Source organism: Fonsecaea nubica, assembly GCF_001646965.1.
Source record: "Fonsecaea nubica strain CBS 269.64 chromosome Unknown Scaff79, whole genome shotgun sequence".
Lineage (NCBI taxonomy): Eukaryota > Fungi > Ascomycota > Eurotiomycetes > Chaetothyriales > Herpotrichiellaceae > Fonsecaea > Fonsecaea nubica.
The window spans coordinates 20,068-39,137 of record NW_019173752.1 but is presented as its reverse complement, the minus strand read 5'-3'; the positions used below and the strand labels follow the sequence as shown (position 1 = coordinate 39,137).

General features: G+C 52.5%; 7 protein-coding genes across 7 annotated transcripts; 4 read left to right on the top strand and 3 right to left on the bottom strand.

Moving 5' to 3' along the window:
* Positions 1-1,445: 1,445 nt before the first annotated feature.
* On the bottom strand, positions 1,446-6,139 carry AYO20_09045 (putative endo-1,3(4)-beta-glucanase 2; the record flags this gene model as incomplete). Its single annotated transcript, XM_022647317.1, has 2 exons — positions 1,446-1,790; positions 1,859-6,139. 2 exons carry the CDS (start codon positions 6,137-6,139, stop codon positions 1,446-1,448), a joined length of 4,626 nt encoding a protein of 1,541 aa, XP_022496681.1.
* Positions 6,140-6,622: 483 nt separating this feature from the next.
* Positions 6,623-8,060, top strand: AYO20_09044 (hypothetical protein; the record flags this gene model as incomplete). The annotated part of the gene is made up of 3 exons (XM_022647316.1): positions 6,623-6,784; positions 6,860-7,004; positions 7,078-8,060. 3 exons carry the CDS (start codon positions 6,623-6,625, stop codon positions 8,058-8,060), a joined length of 1,290 nt encoding a protein of 429 aa, XP_022496680.1.
* Positions 8,061-8,383: 323 nt separating this feature from the next.
* On the bottom strand, positions 8,384-9,469 carry AYO20_09043 (hypothetical protein; the record flags this gene model as incomplete). The annotated part of the gene is made up of 1 exon (XM_022647315.1): positions 8,384-9,469. One exon carries the CDS (start codon positions 9,467-9,469, stop codon positions 8,384-8,386), a length of 1,086 nt encoding a protein of 361 aa, XP_022496679.1.
* Positions 9,470-9,710: 241 nt separating this feature from the next.
* Positions 9,711-10,814, bottom strand: AYO20_09042 (hypothetical protein; the record flags this gene model as incomplete). The annotated part of the gene is made up of 1 exon (XM_022647314.1): positions 9,711-10,814. The coding sequence occupies one exon, from the start codon at positions 10,812-10,814 to the stop codon at positions 9,711-9,713; it is 1,104 nt and encodes a 367-aa protein (XP_022496678.1).
* An 872-nt stretch (positions 10,815-11,686) lies between these two features.
* Positions 11,687-12,343, top strand: AYO20_09041 (hypothetical protein; the record flags this gene model as incomplete). Its single annotated transcript, XM_022647313.1, has 1 exon — positions 11,687-12,343. The coding sequence occupies one exon, from the start codon at positions 11,687-11,689 to the stop codon at positions 12,341-12,343; it is 657 nt and encodes a 218-aa protein (XP_022496677.1).
* A 1,265-nt stretch (positions 12,344-13,608) lies between these two features.
* Positions 13,609-14,797, top strand: AYO20_09040 (hypothetical protein; the record flags this gene model as incomplete). Its single annotated transcript, XM_022647312.1, has 2 exons — positions 13,609-14,260; positions 14,316-14,797. The coding sequence occupies 2 exons, from the start codon at positions 13,609-13,611 to the stop codon at positions 14,795-14,797; spliced, it is 1,134 nt and encodes a 377-aa protein (XP_022496676.1).
* A 2,141-nt stretch (positions 14,798-16,938) lies between these two features.
* AYO20_09039 (hypothetical protein) lies at positions 16,939-19,048 on the top strand (the record flags this gene model as incomplete). The annotated part of the gene is made up of 5 exons (XM_022647311.1): positions 16,939-17,236; positions 17,285-17,922; positions 17,978-18,251; positions 18,314-18,450; positions 18,548-19,048. 5 exons carry the CDS (start codon positions 16,939-16,941, stop codon positions 19,046-19,048), a joined length of 1,848 nt encoding a protein of 615 aa, XP_022496675.1.
* Positions 19,049-19,070: the final 22 nt, after the last annotated feature.

Here is a 19,070-nt window from a genome sequence, read left to right as displayed (position 1 = left end):
TGTTTTGCTCGTGGAACTCATCTCCCCTTCCTTCTCCTCACTTGCCGCCAATATGCTTGGTATTCCAGCCCCCTGGTTACTGCATCATTATTATTCCTCAGCAGATGGGTTTCAATTCCGTCTCGTACCCACCACCACCACACCAGACTCAAGCCGTGGTTGCATTTCTGGACATAAACTTTCTGGCTTTCCCATGGTGTAATTGAAGGTCACCAAGGATGGGAAATGAAGGTTACCGAGTAGACAGACTCTGGGTGTTTGCTGTATCCGAGGATGCGGCGGCAGGGAGAGTCTTCCTCCCCGTACTTATGGTGCTTGTACCTATCGAGGCCATGTACCTTGCTGCAAAGGTATCTTGGCATACTAGCACCTCTCAAGCATTTATTTAGGTAGGCATTAGGTGTTTCTGGTGCGCGCATTTTATTTCCAACGTGACGGTGCAGCATTCTTCACGCCACGGTCCACGGTCCACATCCGGATTGACGGACCTTGAACTCTTCCCGTTACCACTACCGCGGAGTTTAATGCCCAGCACCCATGCCCAGCACCCTACGAGAGGGCAAGGCCCCCCAACCCAACATAGCACAGCACAGCACAGGAAAATAAACTCGTGAAGCAAAAGCTACTTGCCTTGCACTCGCTCGCCTGCTCGCTCGGTACCTGGTCACTTAGACCTTGGACCTTGGTATTACTTGTCCTGTCTGCCTGCCTGCACCGAGTACATACATACATACCTCGATACCTAGTAGCTGAAGGTACGAGCTAAAAAAACCTTGTTTCCAATCCGGTCCACAGGTATCTCCTTGTCTCGTCACGAAATTACCCAGATACGAGACATGCCAGGGCTGAAATTATCGTCTTGTTGACGAAAAAACATACCTCGTACATGCATGCATGCATGGTGGATGGTAGGTGGCGGGATGGATGGAGGGATGGCTCGCCTGCCCGCCTGTGGCCCGGGCCACAAAATCTTGCCGTCACGTGCAGTGCTCGATGTGCGATGTGCGAGATGGGTAGAACGAATACCCGGCGACCTCTGCCTCGTCTGTCCTGCAGGACCATGAGCAAGAGCTGCGTCAGTGAGATGGTCACGTGAAATCACGTGGTACATTTCCGCTGCGCACCACAGACCACCAAGTACGAGGTACCGAGTATAAACAAGGATGTTCTAGCGAAGGCATGCAACTCTCTCAATTCGGTGGAAGAAGAGCCTCTGAATGAATGACAACGGACAAGCCACGTTTCCAACTGCCATATTCAAAATAGAGCTTTTGATTTTGCTTTTAATAGGCGTCAATCTCTCCCATGGTCACGGCTACGACTGTCAAAATGCTGCAGAAACACGACAACCATTCCCCCAAAGTTACAGCCTGCATCAGCCCCCATCGCGATCCATTCTACATAGTTCTCTTGCCACTGCCATCGCTATAGACGTGTCTCCATAACTACGACCGAAACTCCATGCTGAACAATTTGTCCCAAGGTCTCTCCCTCGGCTTTGCCGGAGGTGACGGAGTCGAAGCAGTCTCAGCTCCTACAACACCTGCAGGATTCCTCGCTGGACTTGCTGTTGGCGTCGTTACATTCTGGTTCCTCGCTTTATAGGGGGATTGTGATGTGCTTCTCGGACTCGGGGCTGAATACATCGGTCTCTTGTTCAGTCGTTGCGCCGCCAGAGGCGGTTCAATCTGTATCGCTCTGAGGGCAGCATAGCCAGCTGCAAGGCCTTGAGGATGTCTTGCGATCGCGGCCGGGCCCGCAAGCTCAGACCCAGAAGGGTGGTCACCACTCTGTTTTTCTCATCAGTTGCTGCAATTTTTCCTCTGGCTTATGGGCCGAGAAGAAGATCTCGCCTCACCACTTCAAAAACCTGTGCATCCTCCCGATCCGTCTGGCTCGCTTCAGTGGGACGGCGCACGATGCTGGGGACACTCGCATTCCCCGCCTGACCCTGGCCCGAGCCTTGGTCTTGACTCGAGCCCGCCAAATTCCGCGCTTCAGGCTCGTCATTCTCGTTTTCTGCGTCTGCATCGGCGTGGGCGTCGTCGTCCGGGATGGGCACAGTTCTGGCGCTCGCATCGTGTGGAGGCGCCCGCCTTTGCTCGACGTCCGTGTCGCTTGAAATGGGCGCCAATGGTGTAAGCTTCGATGAAGGCATCCCGTCTTTAGCGGTGCTCCGGTCCTGAAGCTTGCCCTTGAGATCCACGCTCTTTTTACTCCCTGAACTCGACCGCCGACTGTCCAGGCTCTTGGTCAGCGTCTTGGTGACCATCGTCGTCGTGGCGCTGCCGCCGCCACCCATGCCCATGCTTGACTTGTGCTCCTTCCTGCCCAGCCCCATATGTCCTTTGACCTCGACATTGCTCGCTGTCACGGTTGACTTTCCCACCGAGGGTGTGCCAGGCGCGCCCAATTTCTCTTCTTGGGCATCAATCATATACCACCGCAGCCCGTCTGACAACTCGAAGGGATTCTCATCGTCAACACTCCGGGTCGACCCACCATCATCCACGATCGAGCTCGCTATACCCACGGTTGAAGACGAGGTGTTACCACGCATGCTCCTACTCAGATCCACCACTCTCTCTTCTATCTTCGTGATTCGTGCAAGCAGCCAGTCTCTCGATTGTAATTTATGTGCATCCTGTTCTCTCAAGAAGTAATGTGGTGCCCCAACGTTGAATGCCGCCCAGGGTCTTGTTGCTTGATTCCTCGTCGGTAAAAACAAGGCCAAGTCTCCTTCCTTGAAGCTCCTGTATGCGATTTTATCGTGCGCCTCGGCCTGAGACCGGTGATTTCGTTCTCGGTAGGCACGAGAATCCTTCTGGTATTTCTTCGCCAGCGTTTCGACGTCCTTGTAGCGCTTTGTGATCAAGTCGATCGTGCTGTCCATGTCCAATCTCGACAGGGCGGACAGGAAGCCAGAGTATTTTGTCGATTCAGAGGTGAGGTCATTGTCGGACGTCCAATACAGGGTGTCCAGGTCCGACGGGTCGGAGTAGTGTTGTGCTGGTGTGGAACCGGAAATGGTTCGCTTCATAGCAGTGCCTGGCCCTGACCCTTCGTTGCCACTGAGCACGGCGCTGGCATTAACTTTACTTGCGCGCTGGATTACCAGCGTGTCTTCCTGTCGGGAAACATAGTAGCCAAATTGCTCGAGCATGCGAATGATTCGATCGTGGTGGTGGAATAATCTCTCGGAGAGTTGTTTCGCCCTTTCGCCCCTCTTATCAAAGTGTCTGCGTAGTTTCTCTTGTTTCTCTGCCGCGTTGGCCGCTTCCCGACCGAGATCTTCGATCTCATGTTTCAAGCGCTGAATGACGCCTTCATCCTCAGCTTTACGGTCCATCAATTCCGCGACTTTCATCTCTTCAGATTTCAGTTGTTGCCGAAGGGTATCAGAACCAGTTTCCCCGGCGGCAAACTTCTCGCGTAAGGAATCCATCTCCGCGCGTTCGCCCGCAAGTTCAGTCTTCAGCACAGAGATCTTGCTGCGTTCTTGTTCGATGTCTTCCCTCAACTCATTCGCACGCTGTTCCATCGTGGACAGTTTCTCTGTGAGAGTTTTGGTCTCACTTTCTGCACTGGCCAATTTCTCCTCAAGCAATTTGTTCTCTGCTGTAACAAGTTGGAGGGAATCGTCGAGACCTCGAGCATGGATTGCGGCACCTTCAGACAGAATTTCCAGAGCATTGACGAGACGGTGGAGATCATCTGGAGGAGAACCCGCCGGTGACAGGTTCGAATGTGCGCCTTGCAGGATCGAGATGTATTCCTGTTGTTGTTCTTCCATTGAGCGGAGTTGGTTCGCTAGGGTCATACTCTGAGATTGGGCGGATGCTCGTTCTTCCTTGAGTTGGTGAAGTTGACGATCGAGCGTTGCAGCTCGCTCTCGGTGCGCAGCCGCCTCCTTTCGTGCAGACTCGACCCTCCGATCTGCCAGCACAAGATCCTCCGCAGAGGTTTTCTTGAGCTGTTCCAACTCGTTCCGTAAGTTAATCATAGTCTGATCCTGTTCGGAGCGCAAATGATCTCTCGAGTCATTGAGACGATCAAGCTCCTCCTCAGCCTCTTCCAGTTTAACTTTGAGACGGTGTACTTCGTCATCCAGCAATTGTCGCTCCTCCTCAAATTCTTGTTTCTGCGCTTCGAAATTGGCCATTAGGTCTCGCTTCACCAGTTCCGCTTCCTGCATCTTGTCTCTGCTCTCAGTACTTGAACGCCGTTCTGCGTGAGCCTCTTCCTGCAACTTTTGGATCTGACCTTCTAACGCAACGATCTTCTGCACTAGAGACTTCTCGTCCTGATTATTGGAGAGTCTTCTGAGCGAAACTGATGACCTCCGAGACAGGTCGCTGTGTCTTTGTAGCGCACTTGGCGAAGGCGTCTGTTGTCGTTCAAAGTCCGCAGCGCTGCCAGGCTGGAAAATTCCACTAGCAGGCCGACTGAGCTGGCTTTGACGATGGAGGAGATCTTCCAACTTCCGCACACGGCTATCTGATGCGCGAAGCTTTTCCTCGAGTCTTGCTTTCTCCTCCTGGAGTCCTCTCACTTCATCTCCGCTGCGCAGAGCAGCACTTTGGCTAAGGTCATGAATACTCCCATTCTTGAAAGGCTTCGTTTTCTGCTTCCGGACAGGAGCATCTAAATCTTTCATTCGTTGCATGATTGATTGTACTGCGTCGTCGATCCCAAGAGCTCTCAGATCGTCAACCCAAGCGAATATTTCGTCCCTGCTTACAAACGGCCAGGAATTTCGAGGTGCTGTTGCTTTCAGATCGATCAGTGCATCTTTGGCATTCATATCCTCATTCAGAAAGTCGCTGTGGGAAGCGGTCCATTTCTTTCGCCGTCTTTGCTCCTCCTCGGTCTGTAGAGAGAGATCTTCATGCAAAACGTCGACCTCTGCCCGCATCCGCTCAGTCCACTCGGATCTACGAGTTGCTTCCACAAGTGTAGCGCCATAGACAAGCGGTAATTGGAAAACCCGGTTGAGAGCAGCAAAGTTGTCGTTGTCGTGGAAGTCCAGGTTGGTGATTTCGGATTGTAGTTCTGCAAGGCGAGATTGGATACCCGAGATAGTCTGAAGTGTGGAATACCAGTCATTAGACGCAGTGTTTCGTGTTTCAGAGGCACTCAAGGAAGCCTGGATAATCTCTTCCACGACGCCGTGCATGGCAGGCAATAATTCACGAGTATGCACAGCAGCTTTCCTTGACGCTGCAACCACGGATTTCTGATTGTCTTGCATCTGTACGACGTCTTCATAGTCCGAACTGATCCGCTTCGCCAGTGTCTCAGCCTCATCCAGCAGAGCATTGGTGTCGAAATCCGGCACTTGTGTTGAGCGGGCCTGAGCCTGACTTGTCTCCTGCTTCAATTTCTCCATGCCCGACTGCAGTTCACGCAGCCTCTTCTCGAAATCTGCCGAGCTTTTTTCTACACTCTCCGCCGCAGCCTGCAGGTTATCTCGGTCCACCAGATCGAAAAGAGTTCCAACAGGTGCCGAGGGGTCCTTGCCATCTGGCTCAGCCGGACGCCGCAACACCCTGACAACATCTTCGCGGACGGGAAGTTCTGCAAGTGTATCTACACTCGCTTGCCAATCCTTGAGGATCTCTCGATGTTCTTGTATATATCCCTGAGCCCACTGGTTTGTCTCCTCGAACCTCTGCTGTAGCGTCGTAACATGGTTTCGCAGGTTGTCCAGAGCGACCTTCATGGACCGAGCGATGACCGATGCCTCCTCTGCACAAATTTCAATGTTCTCCACCCCTGTTCTGGCAATTTCAAATGTGTCCAGAGCCCAGGTGCGCCGAGAGTTGAACAACTCGTGCCATGCTTTGAGGCTGGTCTCGTCGGTGAGAAAGGAAGGGGGATCGGAGAGTGGTTTGAGTTGGACGTCATCTCGAGAGGGAGGTTTGGAGTCCGGGGAGAGAAACTGCTTGTCATAGACGTAGACCTCCTGTTCGTTGTTGAGATTCTTGACAATCTTGCCTCGAGCCGTCATCAAGATCTGGCGTGAGGTTGGAATAGCAGTGTTGGCTTCGATCCATGACCGCAGGTTGTCGACACGGGCCACGGGGTCGTTGAAGGTGAGAAGGCCGCCCGTGTGAGAAATATAGACCTGTAGCGCCATAGTCTCCCCCTTCACCACCACCTCTGCAACTTCTCTAGTTCCGGGCAGATCTATCTGGGGAAGAGAGAGTCGCAGATGGCATTGGGCGAAACCGTTAATCCACACCGCGTCAGTCAGGCAGCATGTCGTGTGAATGGATGGAATTCTTAGTCAGCGAATCCGTCCTCGGTTGATCTTTCCATCGAGTCTCGGGAGATTTGTCCCGATTCGGTTACTGTGGCTGAACGGACACAACGGACTACGCCTATATACAATGACTTGGTAGTAATGTCATTGGGCGCATGTACTTGTTTATTGCAAGAGAGATATGTAAGGATCTTCTATAATATCTATATGTGCCAGACTGAGACTACTGTGCAGTCAGTCTCTCACCTCTGGTCCCGAGTCACACGACATCAAAAGGTCATCTGGGTGTCATCTGCAGGTCATCACGACGGATCCGAGTCAATCGACAATCAATAGGAACGCACATTCCCGCCCACGATGAGCAGTTTCCAAAACATCGAGAAGCCGTCCTTCGTATGGCACTGGAGGAGCTGGGAGGATTTCAAAGCCGCCTCATTGTTCACGTTGAGCAATTATGCCAACATCATTCTCCTGGTTGTCTTCCTTGTCTTGGCTTTAAACCAAGTGAGAGTCAAGAATGTGAGTTGTGTCAGCCTTGTCACTCATGACCTTCCCAGCTATTCACTTCGCAGACATCGTTGACCTCTGCTCCAGAATGCGGCGAAAAAGATCGGGTTTGAGAATCGTTATCTCAAAGCCCCTGAGTTCCCTCCGATAGAAGAACAACCAGAGTTCGACTGGGAAACCACGGAACCTCTTCGTATCCGACCTTTCAAACCTAAATACCATTTGACCATGGGTGAGTTCTCGTTCGATCCGCCACTGTTCCCTTCGTTAGCCTGCTTGAACTCTCTTCTCGCATTCCCTACAAGAAGAGGCTGACTCTACACGAGCTGAATCTGACGAGTCAGCACTTGAGAACCTCCCACCCTCGGAGTTACTAGTGATGGACAGGAACTACGCAGACCGGGTCGCCTACCGTCGTAAAATCATAGCCGAGCACGGTGAGCACGTCGTTGCTGTAAATGACGACTATCGCATTCGTCCCGCAGTGGTGGAACTCTACCAGTTTCTTTTCGGCACCTATCTGCCACTGCGCTTTCCCAGGATGTTCAAACTACACGAAACCGACTATGAGGAGGGCAAGACGTTTATGCTGGAAAACTTGGTGACGAAAGCACTGTTTCCCGCGAAGCCGTCACCTCGCACATCGACGAAAATGCTGCTTGAGACTCTCGGACGAACGCTGGACGAAGACTTTCTCTTCCTCCTTCCCGAAGAAGGGGATCCGAGCATGGACAAGAAGGAGACAAATAACGAAAGCCAAGAAGAAGACACGAAATATATTCTCGAAGCCTACGTCTGTTGCTGTCCTAGCGGCTTCGACCCCCGCGAGAAACTTGGTAATCGACTCGCCAAGATCCACGGCCCTGTGCCTGGCTACCCCCAAAAACTAGAAGCATCAATGGATCGATTCTTCTCCCGGCTCGAAGTGGGCAAATACGTCCGCCGGGTCAACTGGTCCGTCACCACGAACACGGAACTTTATGCGGCTGGGCGGGGCACCAACCACGCCCACGAGGGTGATGAGGTCGAGGAACTCGAGGAAATCGACGTCGACAAGACATTCGTGAGGTGCGAGAGGCAGACGCTCCACAGGCTACCGAAGAGTAAGGCGCTGGTGTTCGCCTTCAAGACGTATCTGTACCCGATCGCCCAGGTGAAGGAGGAAGGATCGGGCGAGGAACTCGCTCAGGCCATTGACGGGCTGAAGGAGGGTAGCGTGCCCGCCATGCACTTTTACAAACGCGGCGTTGTGTGGGGAGAGGCCGTCAAGAAGTACCTCAGAAGCTGAATGAGGCTCCGGGGGTTCTACAGAATGGAATTTACGAGAGATTGGAGGAGGGGGGATACTGTCTTCACGTAAATATGCCGATCTATCTCACGAGGTTCATGTCAATATGTGTTGTTGTTTTGGTTGAAATGCCGCCTCGAATAAATGAGTTTCCTCGAGACACCTCTCTACCCATCGATCTTGGGTACATATCAACAGGGTCGGCAGGATTTCGGGCGGAGATTTATAGCTAATATATGGACGGATCTTGTAAGCAAGAACCTTTTTGGAGTTATTTTTTCTGGCTCCTACCCCTTGTTGGAAGGACGGGTTTCTTTGTCTATCTATCCCAGCCGCTCGACCACCTTGATCAGGTCTGCCGTGACACCCATCGCGGTGACTTCGCCGCCGGCGCCTGCGCCCTGGATGACCAACGGATTCGCACCATATCGCTTGGTGTAGAAGCAGATCAGGTTGTCGCTGCCTTTCAAGCCCGCGATCGGGGAACCCTTCTCGACCATTTCCAACCCCACCTTGACCTCGCCTTTGCCAACGTCCACCGACCCGACGTATCGCACAACCTTGTTCTGGGCGGCGGCTTGGGCCTTGTACGATTCCATCTGCTCGTCGAATTCCGGCAGACGGGCCATGAACTCGTCGCTCGATTTCGCCGACTCGAGTTCCTTCGGGATGAGACTTTGGACGGGGAAAGCGTCTGGGCCCTGCACTTTCAACCCAGCCAGGCGCGCGAGGATGGTGAGCTTCCTCGCGACGTCCATCCCATTGAGGTCGTCCCTTGGATCTGGTTCCGTGTAGCCCGCCTCTTTCGCCTGTTTTACGATGTCTGACCATTTCCCGTCGCCAGATCCGTCAACGGGGGCAAAGGAGTTAAATAGGAACGACATGGTTCCCGAAAACACACCTTCGATGCGTGTGACTTGGTCGCCCGTCGCGACCAGATCTTTCAGCGTGGATATCACGGGAAGGCCGGCACCCACGCTGGATTCGTGGTATACCATGGCCTTTCCATTTGCCTGATCGACGGCGGAGAAGATGTCGTTCCAGAGCTGTAGGCTGCCGGAAAAGGCCTTCTTGTTCGGCGTCACGACACTTATCCCTTTTTGCAGGAACGAAGGGTATGCGTTTGCAACGTCTTGAGACGAGGTGTTGTCGACGAGGATGACCTTGCCCGGAGCGGATGAGAGATATTTGACCAGTTCATCAGGGACGGAGAGGAGTTTGGAGGAAGAGGACTGTAAGTCGGAGGGAGATACAGGGGAGTAGGATGTATTGTAGAGTTGTTTCGAGGAACGGGAGAGAAAGATCAGTGAGGGGCGCAGGCGAGAGGGCAGCGAGGATATCTGGGACAAGAAACAGGTGCCGACACCGCCAACGCCGATAACGGCGAGATAGATGCTGGGTGACGACATGTTTAGGAATCTGAGGAGGTGAAAGCAATTTGCGAACTGGCAGAGATTTGGGCGTGGAATATTTTCTCTGCTGGAATCAATCGGATGCGGGGTAGAGTGTGAGGGACGGGGTGATGTGCAGAAGACAAGGCTGCACAACAGCCTTGTCAAGTGGAATAGGCACGTGCTCTATCATCTTACATGAACAAGTGCAATGTAGGGCACTAGTAGGGTGGTTCAACGTCAGTCATGTCGTAGATCATTATTGATTTTGCTCGTCAAGACCAGGAAGACCAGCTTGTCCACCGATATCTTCCCAGAACTTGGCGTAATCCACCCCCTTCTTTTCCAGGCGAGTCCTTAGTTCGCGGATCGCCTCAGCCTGTCGTCCTTGAGTGAACCCGCCAGGTTGCGAGGTCTCGAACTGGACGATCTCGATCCAGCGGAAGAAGACTGCTTCGGCGCCGAGATCTGCAAGGATGCGTCTGAATCTTTCGACAGTGCTGTCCTGCTGCTGTCCATTGGCAATAACATCTGACGGTTCGTGGACTTTCCAGACCAACCATTGTTTCTCATAATATACCAGAGCAATGTTCTCAAGGTCTTCCAGTTGGATCACACCTTTTTCCACTAGCCTATGCGCGTCCAGCATCGCCTTGAAGTCGAGATCCCAATCCTTGTCAAGGAGTAGGTATCCAGTCTTTGCAAGAGTTGCGGTGCGCATGGCCGGATCGACTTTGACTTTGATGGTCAATTCGTCATCCAGATTCCACTTCTTTCCTTCATCTGGAGTGTCCCCGATGAGCAACGGTGTATCCCAACTCCTTCCTCTGCGAACAATTATCTCCGTATCTCTGAACCCTATTGTTCTCCTCCATTCCCACGGACCAACGAACCTCAACAGTCTGCTGCCAAAGACAAATTCCTTGGGCCAGCTTCCAATCAAACCGAATATAACGTAGTCGAGCATGAGTAAGGCCGTTCGTGAAGTGACAGCGTTGAAGAGTTCTCCCGCTCCTGCACTCTTCGTGTCGATTTTGTATGCAGTGTCATAGCCGAAAATTGTGATGATTTGTTCGAGGTAGAGGGGGACGGCATAGTAAAAGCGGACACAGAGTCCGATGGTGATGAGAAGATTGAGGAGGACAGGGACAACGAATACACGTTTCTTGAGATTCGGCGGCGTGTGATCTAGGTGCACTAAGTATATGTGGTCCGTGGGAAGGGTCGAAAGGAAGGGTCTGAGTGAAATTGGGGCGTATTGGAAAGGAGTCGGAGGGCCAGAGGTCGAGCTCGCAGCTGGCTTTGTGTGGGCGGTCGAGTTCGCGGGAGTCTTGTTTGCACGTTTCCCAGTGCCACGAGCCATCTAGTCAGAGTGCAGCTGATAGACTGCCGTGACCACGATGCACGCTCTCACATGTGCAGAACAACAGTGACAACATTCTCAGGGTCCATCTGCGCGAGTCAGGAAGTTCACGTGATACTGGTCTCCCTGATTCACGATCATTTTGCGCATTTAGGTCCAAGTACATGGACAAATACGTACCTAGCTTGAGGCTTTAATCTCGGTCTCCGTATCCTTGAGGTTTGTCTCCTTCCTTCCACTAATAAGGAGTTAAGTTGTCACCCATTTAGCATGTGCTCCGCTAAACCATGATTCCCCATTCAGGGTAAAAGGATCGTACTGTCGTTTACCAGATTGGGTCAAGCTCTGCCGAGCGTTGAGGCTTGTGCAAAGCTTGGTGAACCGGTTCGCTCTGGGGGCGGTTTGAGCTGAATGGCCTCGATGGCAAAGCTGACATCGGGTCGGGGGCTGAGGTCCACGAAATTGCCCAATCCTGCACCTGGCACATCCTGCGCAATCTGGTTCTGCTACTATATCAGGCACTCTCTGCTTACAAGACCCTGACGGCCAATAACGCCGCGTCTGAGGTGCTGAAGCTTTTCGAACAAGTGCTTATGCTCAGCTCCCCCGTGCCTGGCAAACGCTCTTACGGTCTGTGCGTGAGCCGCCACATGTCTCCCTGATATACCGTCCCTTCGCTGCTCTCGCGACGATCTTTGGAATTCCCTTTTGCGAAGCGTTGGTGCCCTGGGTTTCGCTGGCAAAGTCCCCTTTCGTTTCCATCTTTTTCCTTTCGAACCGAGTCACTCCTTCGTTGATCAATCCACCTGTTAATTGAACCCTTTGATTGCCCCTAGTTGGCCTTGCCTCTTCTTCGAAAATAATATTCAAACATGGACTACTTTCCAGACGTCCTCCTCTTGGGCATCCGAGGCGCGAAAAGTGCAGTGCCTAACTTGGTGACTGATCATCAGGCGACAGCGACCTCAGGCGTGAACAACCCAAAGATTACCCACGCTCTGGGCAAGTTGGCTCAAGCAGGGGTCGGCGACGATGCCGTCAGCTCCGTGCTTGGCCTGCCTACCACTACATCGACTCGCTATCCGGCAAAGATCACCCATGCGGCCGAGAAATTGAGCAACGCCGGGCTCAGTTCTGACAATTCTCCTTCTCCATCTGCATCGGCGTCATCCAGCAGCAGCCACGGTCTTGCCACAAAGTACATCATTATAATTGCTGTCGTCGGCGCCATCGTCCTCCTCGCCCTCTTGACCGGTGGATGTCTGTGCTGGAGACGGCATCGGAGAAGAAGAGCGTACAATGTGGTCAGCAGGGGTGTGGACACAAAGGGCAAAGGACCTATGCGGGAGAAAGAGGACATGTTTAACGCCGATATGGGAGAGTCGGAGAGTTTCAACGTGGAAGGTCAGAAGTTGACAGAACGCAACTTTGAGAGTGGATACGACAAAGTTGACACGGGCTATGAAGGCACGGGTTATGGAGGAGTAGAAGAACATGGTGGCGATAAGAGGGCGAGGCTTGAGGCTTGAAGCTTGAAGCTTGAGAGCAGAAAGGCGATCCCAGGATGTCGCGAGTGATTGATGTCAATGTGGTGGTATCTTCCCGATGGAATGACAGGCACACGGCGTTGGTGAAGGATGTTATATTGGGGAGAAAAGAAGAAATGGTTTCTAGCTGGAGTCGAGGTGAAGTTGATGTGGTTTTCTTATTGTCCTTCTCTCGAGTCAAATTTCCCATCTTGGTTTTCTTTTGTGACTGGTCTCTTCCATTTGGATGGCAAGACCTTCTTCACTTCTTGATTGATGCCCTGTGCCAAAACCAGACTTGTTTCCTTGACTTGTGCAATCTTTTCCATGACCCTTGAGCCAGAACCTCTCTCTGTTCAAATCCCATTAATACCGCCAACATCAATGCTCTGCATAACGTCGAATGGATTGGGGTGCCAGTGCTGATCAAGCAGGGCGAAGAGGCGCAAAGCAGATGTCCAGATGAGTTATGATTGTGTCCACCACCTCTTCAGTGGTTTGGACGCAGCAGTCTCTGTTTTCTGGAAGGGCTGCAGCAGCGTTGCAGTTGAGCATTTCCCCCAACAAGAGAAGTGCACGTGCAGATGCCAACTCCAATGGTACTTCCAAGTCACCTGAGCGAGGCTGAGTGACCCTCGCAGTCTTCTTTCGATTTGATCGCTTTGCCCACTACGAGCTATTGATCTCCTTATCTCATGGAGCCAGGCTTCTTATTGACACCGTTCCCATTGTGAGCAATGGTACTACGCTTGGAACTCTGCTTGGACGAAGACCTGCCGTGGCCAACAACACACTTTGACGTGCATGGATACAATACCTCTCTCGGCTGCAATCCCCAGCTCATCATCTGGAACCTTGAGGTCTGAATTGGAGTGTGTAGACCGACTACTGGGTTATGAGCATCTGAGCCCATCTGAGGGAAATTATGGTACTTCTCTGTTACACTTCCGCGCTCACCTGCCCGGCTATGGTACGGACTACGAATTCACCTTCGGCACATTCTCTCTATCTTGTGAATTTCTTCACATCCTCGGACTCCTGATAGATACCTCTTTCGAATCTCGGTTTCAATTTGTGAAAGTCCGCCTCTTATCACACGCTTTTAAGTTCCAACTGTAACAACTGGTCAGTTCTTCTTTCTACTCATCATCCTCTTTTCGGCCACCCACGCTGACAGCAGGTGATAACATTGATGCTTAGAACTCACTAATAACCGCATTTCAACGCGACAGTGACAGCCCTCCGGATCTCTTTGGTTCAAATTCAGTATGAGCACCAGCTGCAAACGTCCCGGAAGTCCACAAGTCAACGAAGTACCCACAAAGCGCCCTGCGAAGCTCGTTGAGGTCGTATCAGATGGAGATGTCCTCCTCGTTGTTGGCCAAGGGGTCGATGCCCTCAAAATACGTGTTTCGGGGATAGTAATCAGTCTTGCGTCAGAAGTCTTCTCTCGCATGCTCTCGTCACCATTCACAGAGGGAAGGTCGAAAGAAATCGAGTTGCGGGAAGACGATCCAGAGGCTGTCCTCGACTTCTGCAACATTGTTCACCATAAAGCTGAGAATGTCAATCATCGTGACGGCTCGAGGCTCGTGAAGCTAGTAGAATTTGCAGATGCGCGATTCTGTGTGAAGGCGCTGAGGCCGTGGGTTTCCGCAAGGCTTGCTGGTATAATGGAACAATTCGAGGACTACGAGCGCAACAAGACACCAATCAATCACAACCGAATTTCTCCTGAAGACGATCCACTCGAGTTAACAATGGAACAGTGCATGAGTGTTGCCGCCGTTTTCAAGATGAACCATCTGTTCTGGTTCGCGACGAAGCATTTCTTGCTCCTACAGGGTCCATGTTCCACTTTGCCAGCATTACCTTCATTTGTCGAGTCAGCTCTTGAATCCGGCGTACACGATCTTCATGGTATGTATGAGTCCCTTGGTAGCCAACGCATGTCTCTAATAACTTCGTCCTTTAGAAGGCATTGCAAAGGCCTCCAAGCTGCAATCAAGGGAGTTCTTCGACGATATCTTCGAGTGCGTTGGCAGAGATCTCGATGTAAATGAAGTTTTGCAGACCGGGAGCTGCTTCTTTGTGAAATACGGCAGTATGATGGTGTTATTGGCTAGGAAAGGCTTCAAACCTGGACGACCGGGGCAATACAAGAAATCAACCTCTTCGGCCATGCTCGAGATTCGGTCAATCTCACACTCCATTGGGGACTGGACGACGCTGGTGGAGATCACAGAGTGCGAATATGGCAACGCCGAATGCTGTCCCTTCTGCCAGAGAGATATCGCTGCGGACCTGGTCGAAGTTGTTGCAGAAAATATGCAGAGAGCCCGCGGAGCCTGTCTTATCTGCTACGACAATGGTTGCAAGGATTACTTCCACGCCACACATCGCCACGGGAGGCATGGGACGTGTCCATCGGGGTGGATTCGACGTGAGCTACTTTGAGTCAAATCAGGCGACGCAAGTGGTGAAGAAGCCATTGCGCTGGACGGACAAAACATGTGTCGATTAGTGAGAAAGACGGGTCGGCTGTATCCAGGACGCCAAGGTCATCGCTGGGGATGACTATTCCTACTCTCCTCTCTTCCGAAGGCTCCAGCGCGGATTTCAGGTGGATGGAGAAAACCATGGATATGGTGGGACCAGAGCAACATAGGACGCGGTCAACGAGCTTCTGTTACATTCCACTTTCCTGCCTATTCTATTCACCTCTTATCTCCCCTTTCTCCGTGCCGATTGCCCGTCTCCGATCAAGTAGACCTCTTACTCTAGAATTCCCCCTTGCTTTATCTTTCACTGTGCGCGCAAGCACTGAGAAAGGATAGACATAGGCTTCCAATCCAATTGAGGGCAGACGGCCCTGTGAGCGATAAACAGTCTACGGGACGGTAGGCAACACTGGCAACCACGATACTCCCTCGGCGCGTAAATGGAAGAGACCGAGATCAATATCTTCCCAAACAGGGACAGAGTGTTCGCCATGGACGCAAGCCACAACATGATCAACGTTCGAGTCTCTGGTATTTCCGCAGCGAGGCCCGCTTGAGCAAATACCAATCACACTTTCTGACGCGGGTCGCGAAGTCGTGCTAGACTCTTTCCACGCCGTCCAGGTGTGTCTCACAGTCTCGAACAGTGCGACGGACGACCGAGGCTTGTTGGTCTTGGGGCCATCCCTCCCAGTCATAGCAAGAGCTAATCCCCATCATGCAGGACCTCAGCCAGGATATGGATCTTGGAAACGTGTAGGCTGCAGGTCCAATCGCCCAGTATTTCATCTATCGATGGCAGATACCGTGGAGAAAGGCATTGAACTTGTGGGAAATGTCGTCTTGGGGGCGGGTAGGGCTTTTTCACCATCGAATAGTGTCCCACATATTGAACTGCGCAGGCCCGCGTCGAAGATAGCCTCGGTGACAAAACATGTGGGAACCGTCTTCTGGAACCCTGTGTCATCTGTATCTTCCTTCACGATGACATGGGAGTTTGGTGTCTCCTTCAACTTGTCCCAATTGAGTTGCCAAGAACGATATTTCCATATCAGGCTAGCGCAATAGCTCTACACTATTGCCGTCGACTTCCCCTTTCCAAAGCCTCGTCCAGCCTCATTGTTGTTTCTGTAGCCAACCAGCTGCTCACATGGACCTCGAATCTCTCCGGATAGCCAGATCCAGGCGTCAAATCGCGCAAGGCTCCTTTCTCTGCTGAAGTAACGTCCTCTTGGCCCTACTCGTGAGCGCTTCGATACGAGATGCATCGCTCTTTGTTCGTCCACTTCCCGAACTCATGAAATCTCCTCGCCTGTCACTTCTCAAAAGATTGCGTTCGATTGCCCTGCCACCCTGTCACAGACTGCCACAAAGCAATACCTCCTCCGAAAATAGTCGGTTGTAAGGTTGGCAACTGACTCTTGATGCCAGCCAAGACTCGAGAAAGAAAATTTGAGTTCCCATAGAAACATGGCCGAGCTGGAGGTTGCGCCTTATTTGCCAGTATTTTGGCGCTCGTGGCAGCTCAGGCACGGGGCCGAAACTCGTATATCGGACTGCAAGGGAGATTAGTGTCTTACCGACTGCAGGCTGTCAAACAAGGCTGTAAGGCTGGAATCAGCCTGGACGGGACGCCACAGTTTCCATTTTGGCCGGTTGGTGGTACAACATCTCAAAAATCAAGACGGCCGGACCTTCGTGTTGTCTGTCAGCAATCAGCCATCACAGGATCTATCAATTGTCTATACGAGAATCTCAGGAGCACGGTGAGGTTTGCTGTTTTTGTCTTGCCTGTCTGTTTGCATGCCCCTGCGTCTGGAATTCTGTGGCGTCCTTGGGTATAGCAACATCGATTGCCATTCGACAGTTACCATGTAACTCCTGAAAATGAAGCATTGCAGCCTCTTCTCTGGTTTCGCTCGGACCAGGTGTCTTCTCAATAAAAGGCGAGTCGTCACAACCCTCAATCTTTTTGGTGTCAGTCGGTGCCTCTCTTTCACTCTTTTCGTCCCAGTCACTCGTTTCCTCCAACTGCAGACACTCGTTACAAAGTCCAGAGGATATCGTCGATTTCTTTGCTTTTCCTTTCCAACAACCATGCGCTTCTCTACAGTTGCAGCCGGCTTCGCGGTCTTTGGTTCCGTCGTCGCTGAAGATCTCCTCTTCTTAGACGAGCTTGTCGGGAACGAGGAAGAGCATGCTGTTGCCCTCGGGTTCACGACTAAAGTGGTCACAGAAACAGAATGGCGTGCCATGAAGACATCTGACTTTGCGGCCTTCAAAGCAATCATCATCGGTGATCCTTTCGGCTCTGGCGATGTGAGTCTGATTCAGGTCCTGGAAGACACAAACACCATTTGGGGTCCTGCTGTCACCGGCAATGTCATTATCCACGGTAAAGTCACACGGTCCTGAGGCAACCTATACCGCTGACAGAGTTCAGGTGCCGATCAATCCAACCACGACAATTGGGGCGTCGCTGGGGCCTCTGTGCTCATTGACAACAGTATCAAATTTGCAGCCGCGGGTGTCTCTCCATCGGGTTCCTCCCAGACCGGATTCTATCTCTCCTTGTCACAGTACTATAACACCGCAGCCCTCGATACTCCTGTACCAGCACTGTCCTATTTTGGTGACTTCAAGGTGTTTGGCCAAGACAACAATGGTGCAGGAGGGTACAATGATATCCATATTGTGGCCTCGTCTCCCGCAATCGACACCCTTACCGACGAGGATCTGTCAAACTGGTCCTTCAGCACCCACGAAGCGTTCTCGTCGTATCCCTCTGTTGGACAGAATGGGTTTCAAGCCCTGGCAATTGCAGACGGCGTCATTACCACCGGCACCCAGAACTATGGTGATGGCCATTCAGGATTGCCTTACATTCTAAGCCGTGGTGCAACACCCGCCGGCTGCGGTGATGGCAAGTTTGATCCCTCTCTCGGCGAAGAGTGCGACGACGGCAACACTGCAGACGGTGATGGCTGTTCCAAGAGTTGCAAGTGCGAGAGCGGCATTGCTAATGGAGATGGTACTTGTGGTTCCGTCACAACTACCAGCAGCTCAACTACTTCTGCCACGGTATGAGAAAGGATATCTGCTTCCGGCCAGTGTTCGTTGTCTGACCCTTGTATAGACCTCGACGTCATCGTCAAGCACGACCACGACCTTCACAACATCTGTCCTGACCACCACATCCAAGACCTACTCAAACACGACTACTTCGTCGACAAGCCCGAGACCTACGACAACCACGGCCTCCCCGGTGACGGTAACGACATCGAAAAGAGCCTGGACTGCTCCGCCCTACGTCACGCCCTCGATCCCTCGATCACAGTGCATCGGCATTGAGATCATCGTGTCAGTGACCGAAATTGAGCAGTGCAGCACCATTGACCCTACCAGCACAAGTAAGTCTTTTAGTTGGGGTCTTGTTGTCGTGTTGGATGGTTATACTAATCGATCTGACCAGTCACGTACACCACCACGAGCGTGGTCTCGACCTACCAGAAGCCCATCTTCAACACGCCCATCCCATCCATGCCATGCTACGTGTGCGCCTTCCAGTCCCAGGGAATCACCGTGACGGACTTCATCACGGCGACAACGGTCAGTACCTTTCCTTCCGCCTTGGCGAATGAAGTCAAAGCTCGTTTACAGAGAAAGAACAACACAGTCAATAACTGACATGAACACCTTTTTGCAGACTCATTGCCCATCCAAACCCACTGCGGCCCCGGCAGTTGTGTACCCATGCTCGACGTGCCAGGGCACCACCTTGACGGAATCGTGCCCGTGGAAAGTCACCCCGACAGCACCCCTTCGGCCCTTCACCACCTACGGACCTGCCAACCATGAAGAAGGACACGGCGGAGGATACCCGCACGGCGGCCCCAGCAACTCGGCCCCGGCCACGGTCGCTGCCGCCACAGCAGCCACGTACGGCGGTGGTGCGGCTGGTTCTTCGCCGCCATATGTTCCCGGCGGTGCGTCCCCTTCGGCATACACGCCAGCAAACACCCCCGTCGCAGCGGCGACCGCGGCCTCGCCTACACCCACGCCCGCGATCTCTAGCTATGCCCCTGCCCCTGACGCGACGTCCCTGGTCGCTGTCTACACCGGCGCCGCTGCCTCGAGACCTACAGGTGGTATCGCCTTGATGGGAGCCTTGCTGGGAGCAGGCGCCGTTGCAGTCATCGCCATCTAAGTTGAGAGCACGCTCAGCGTAG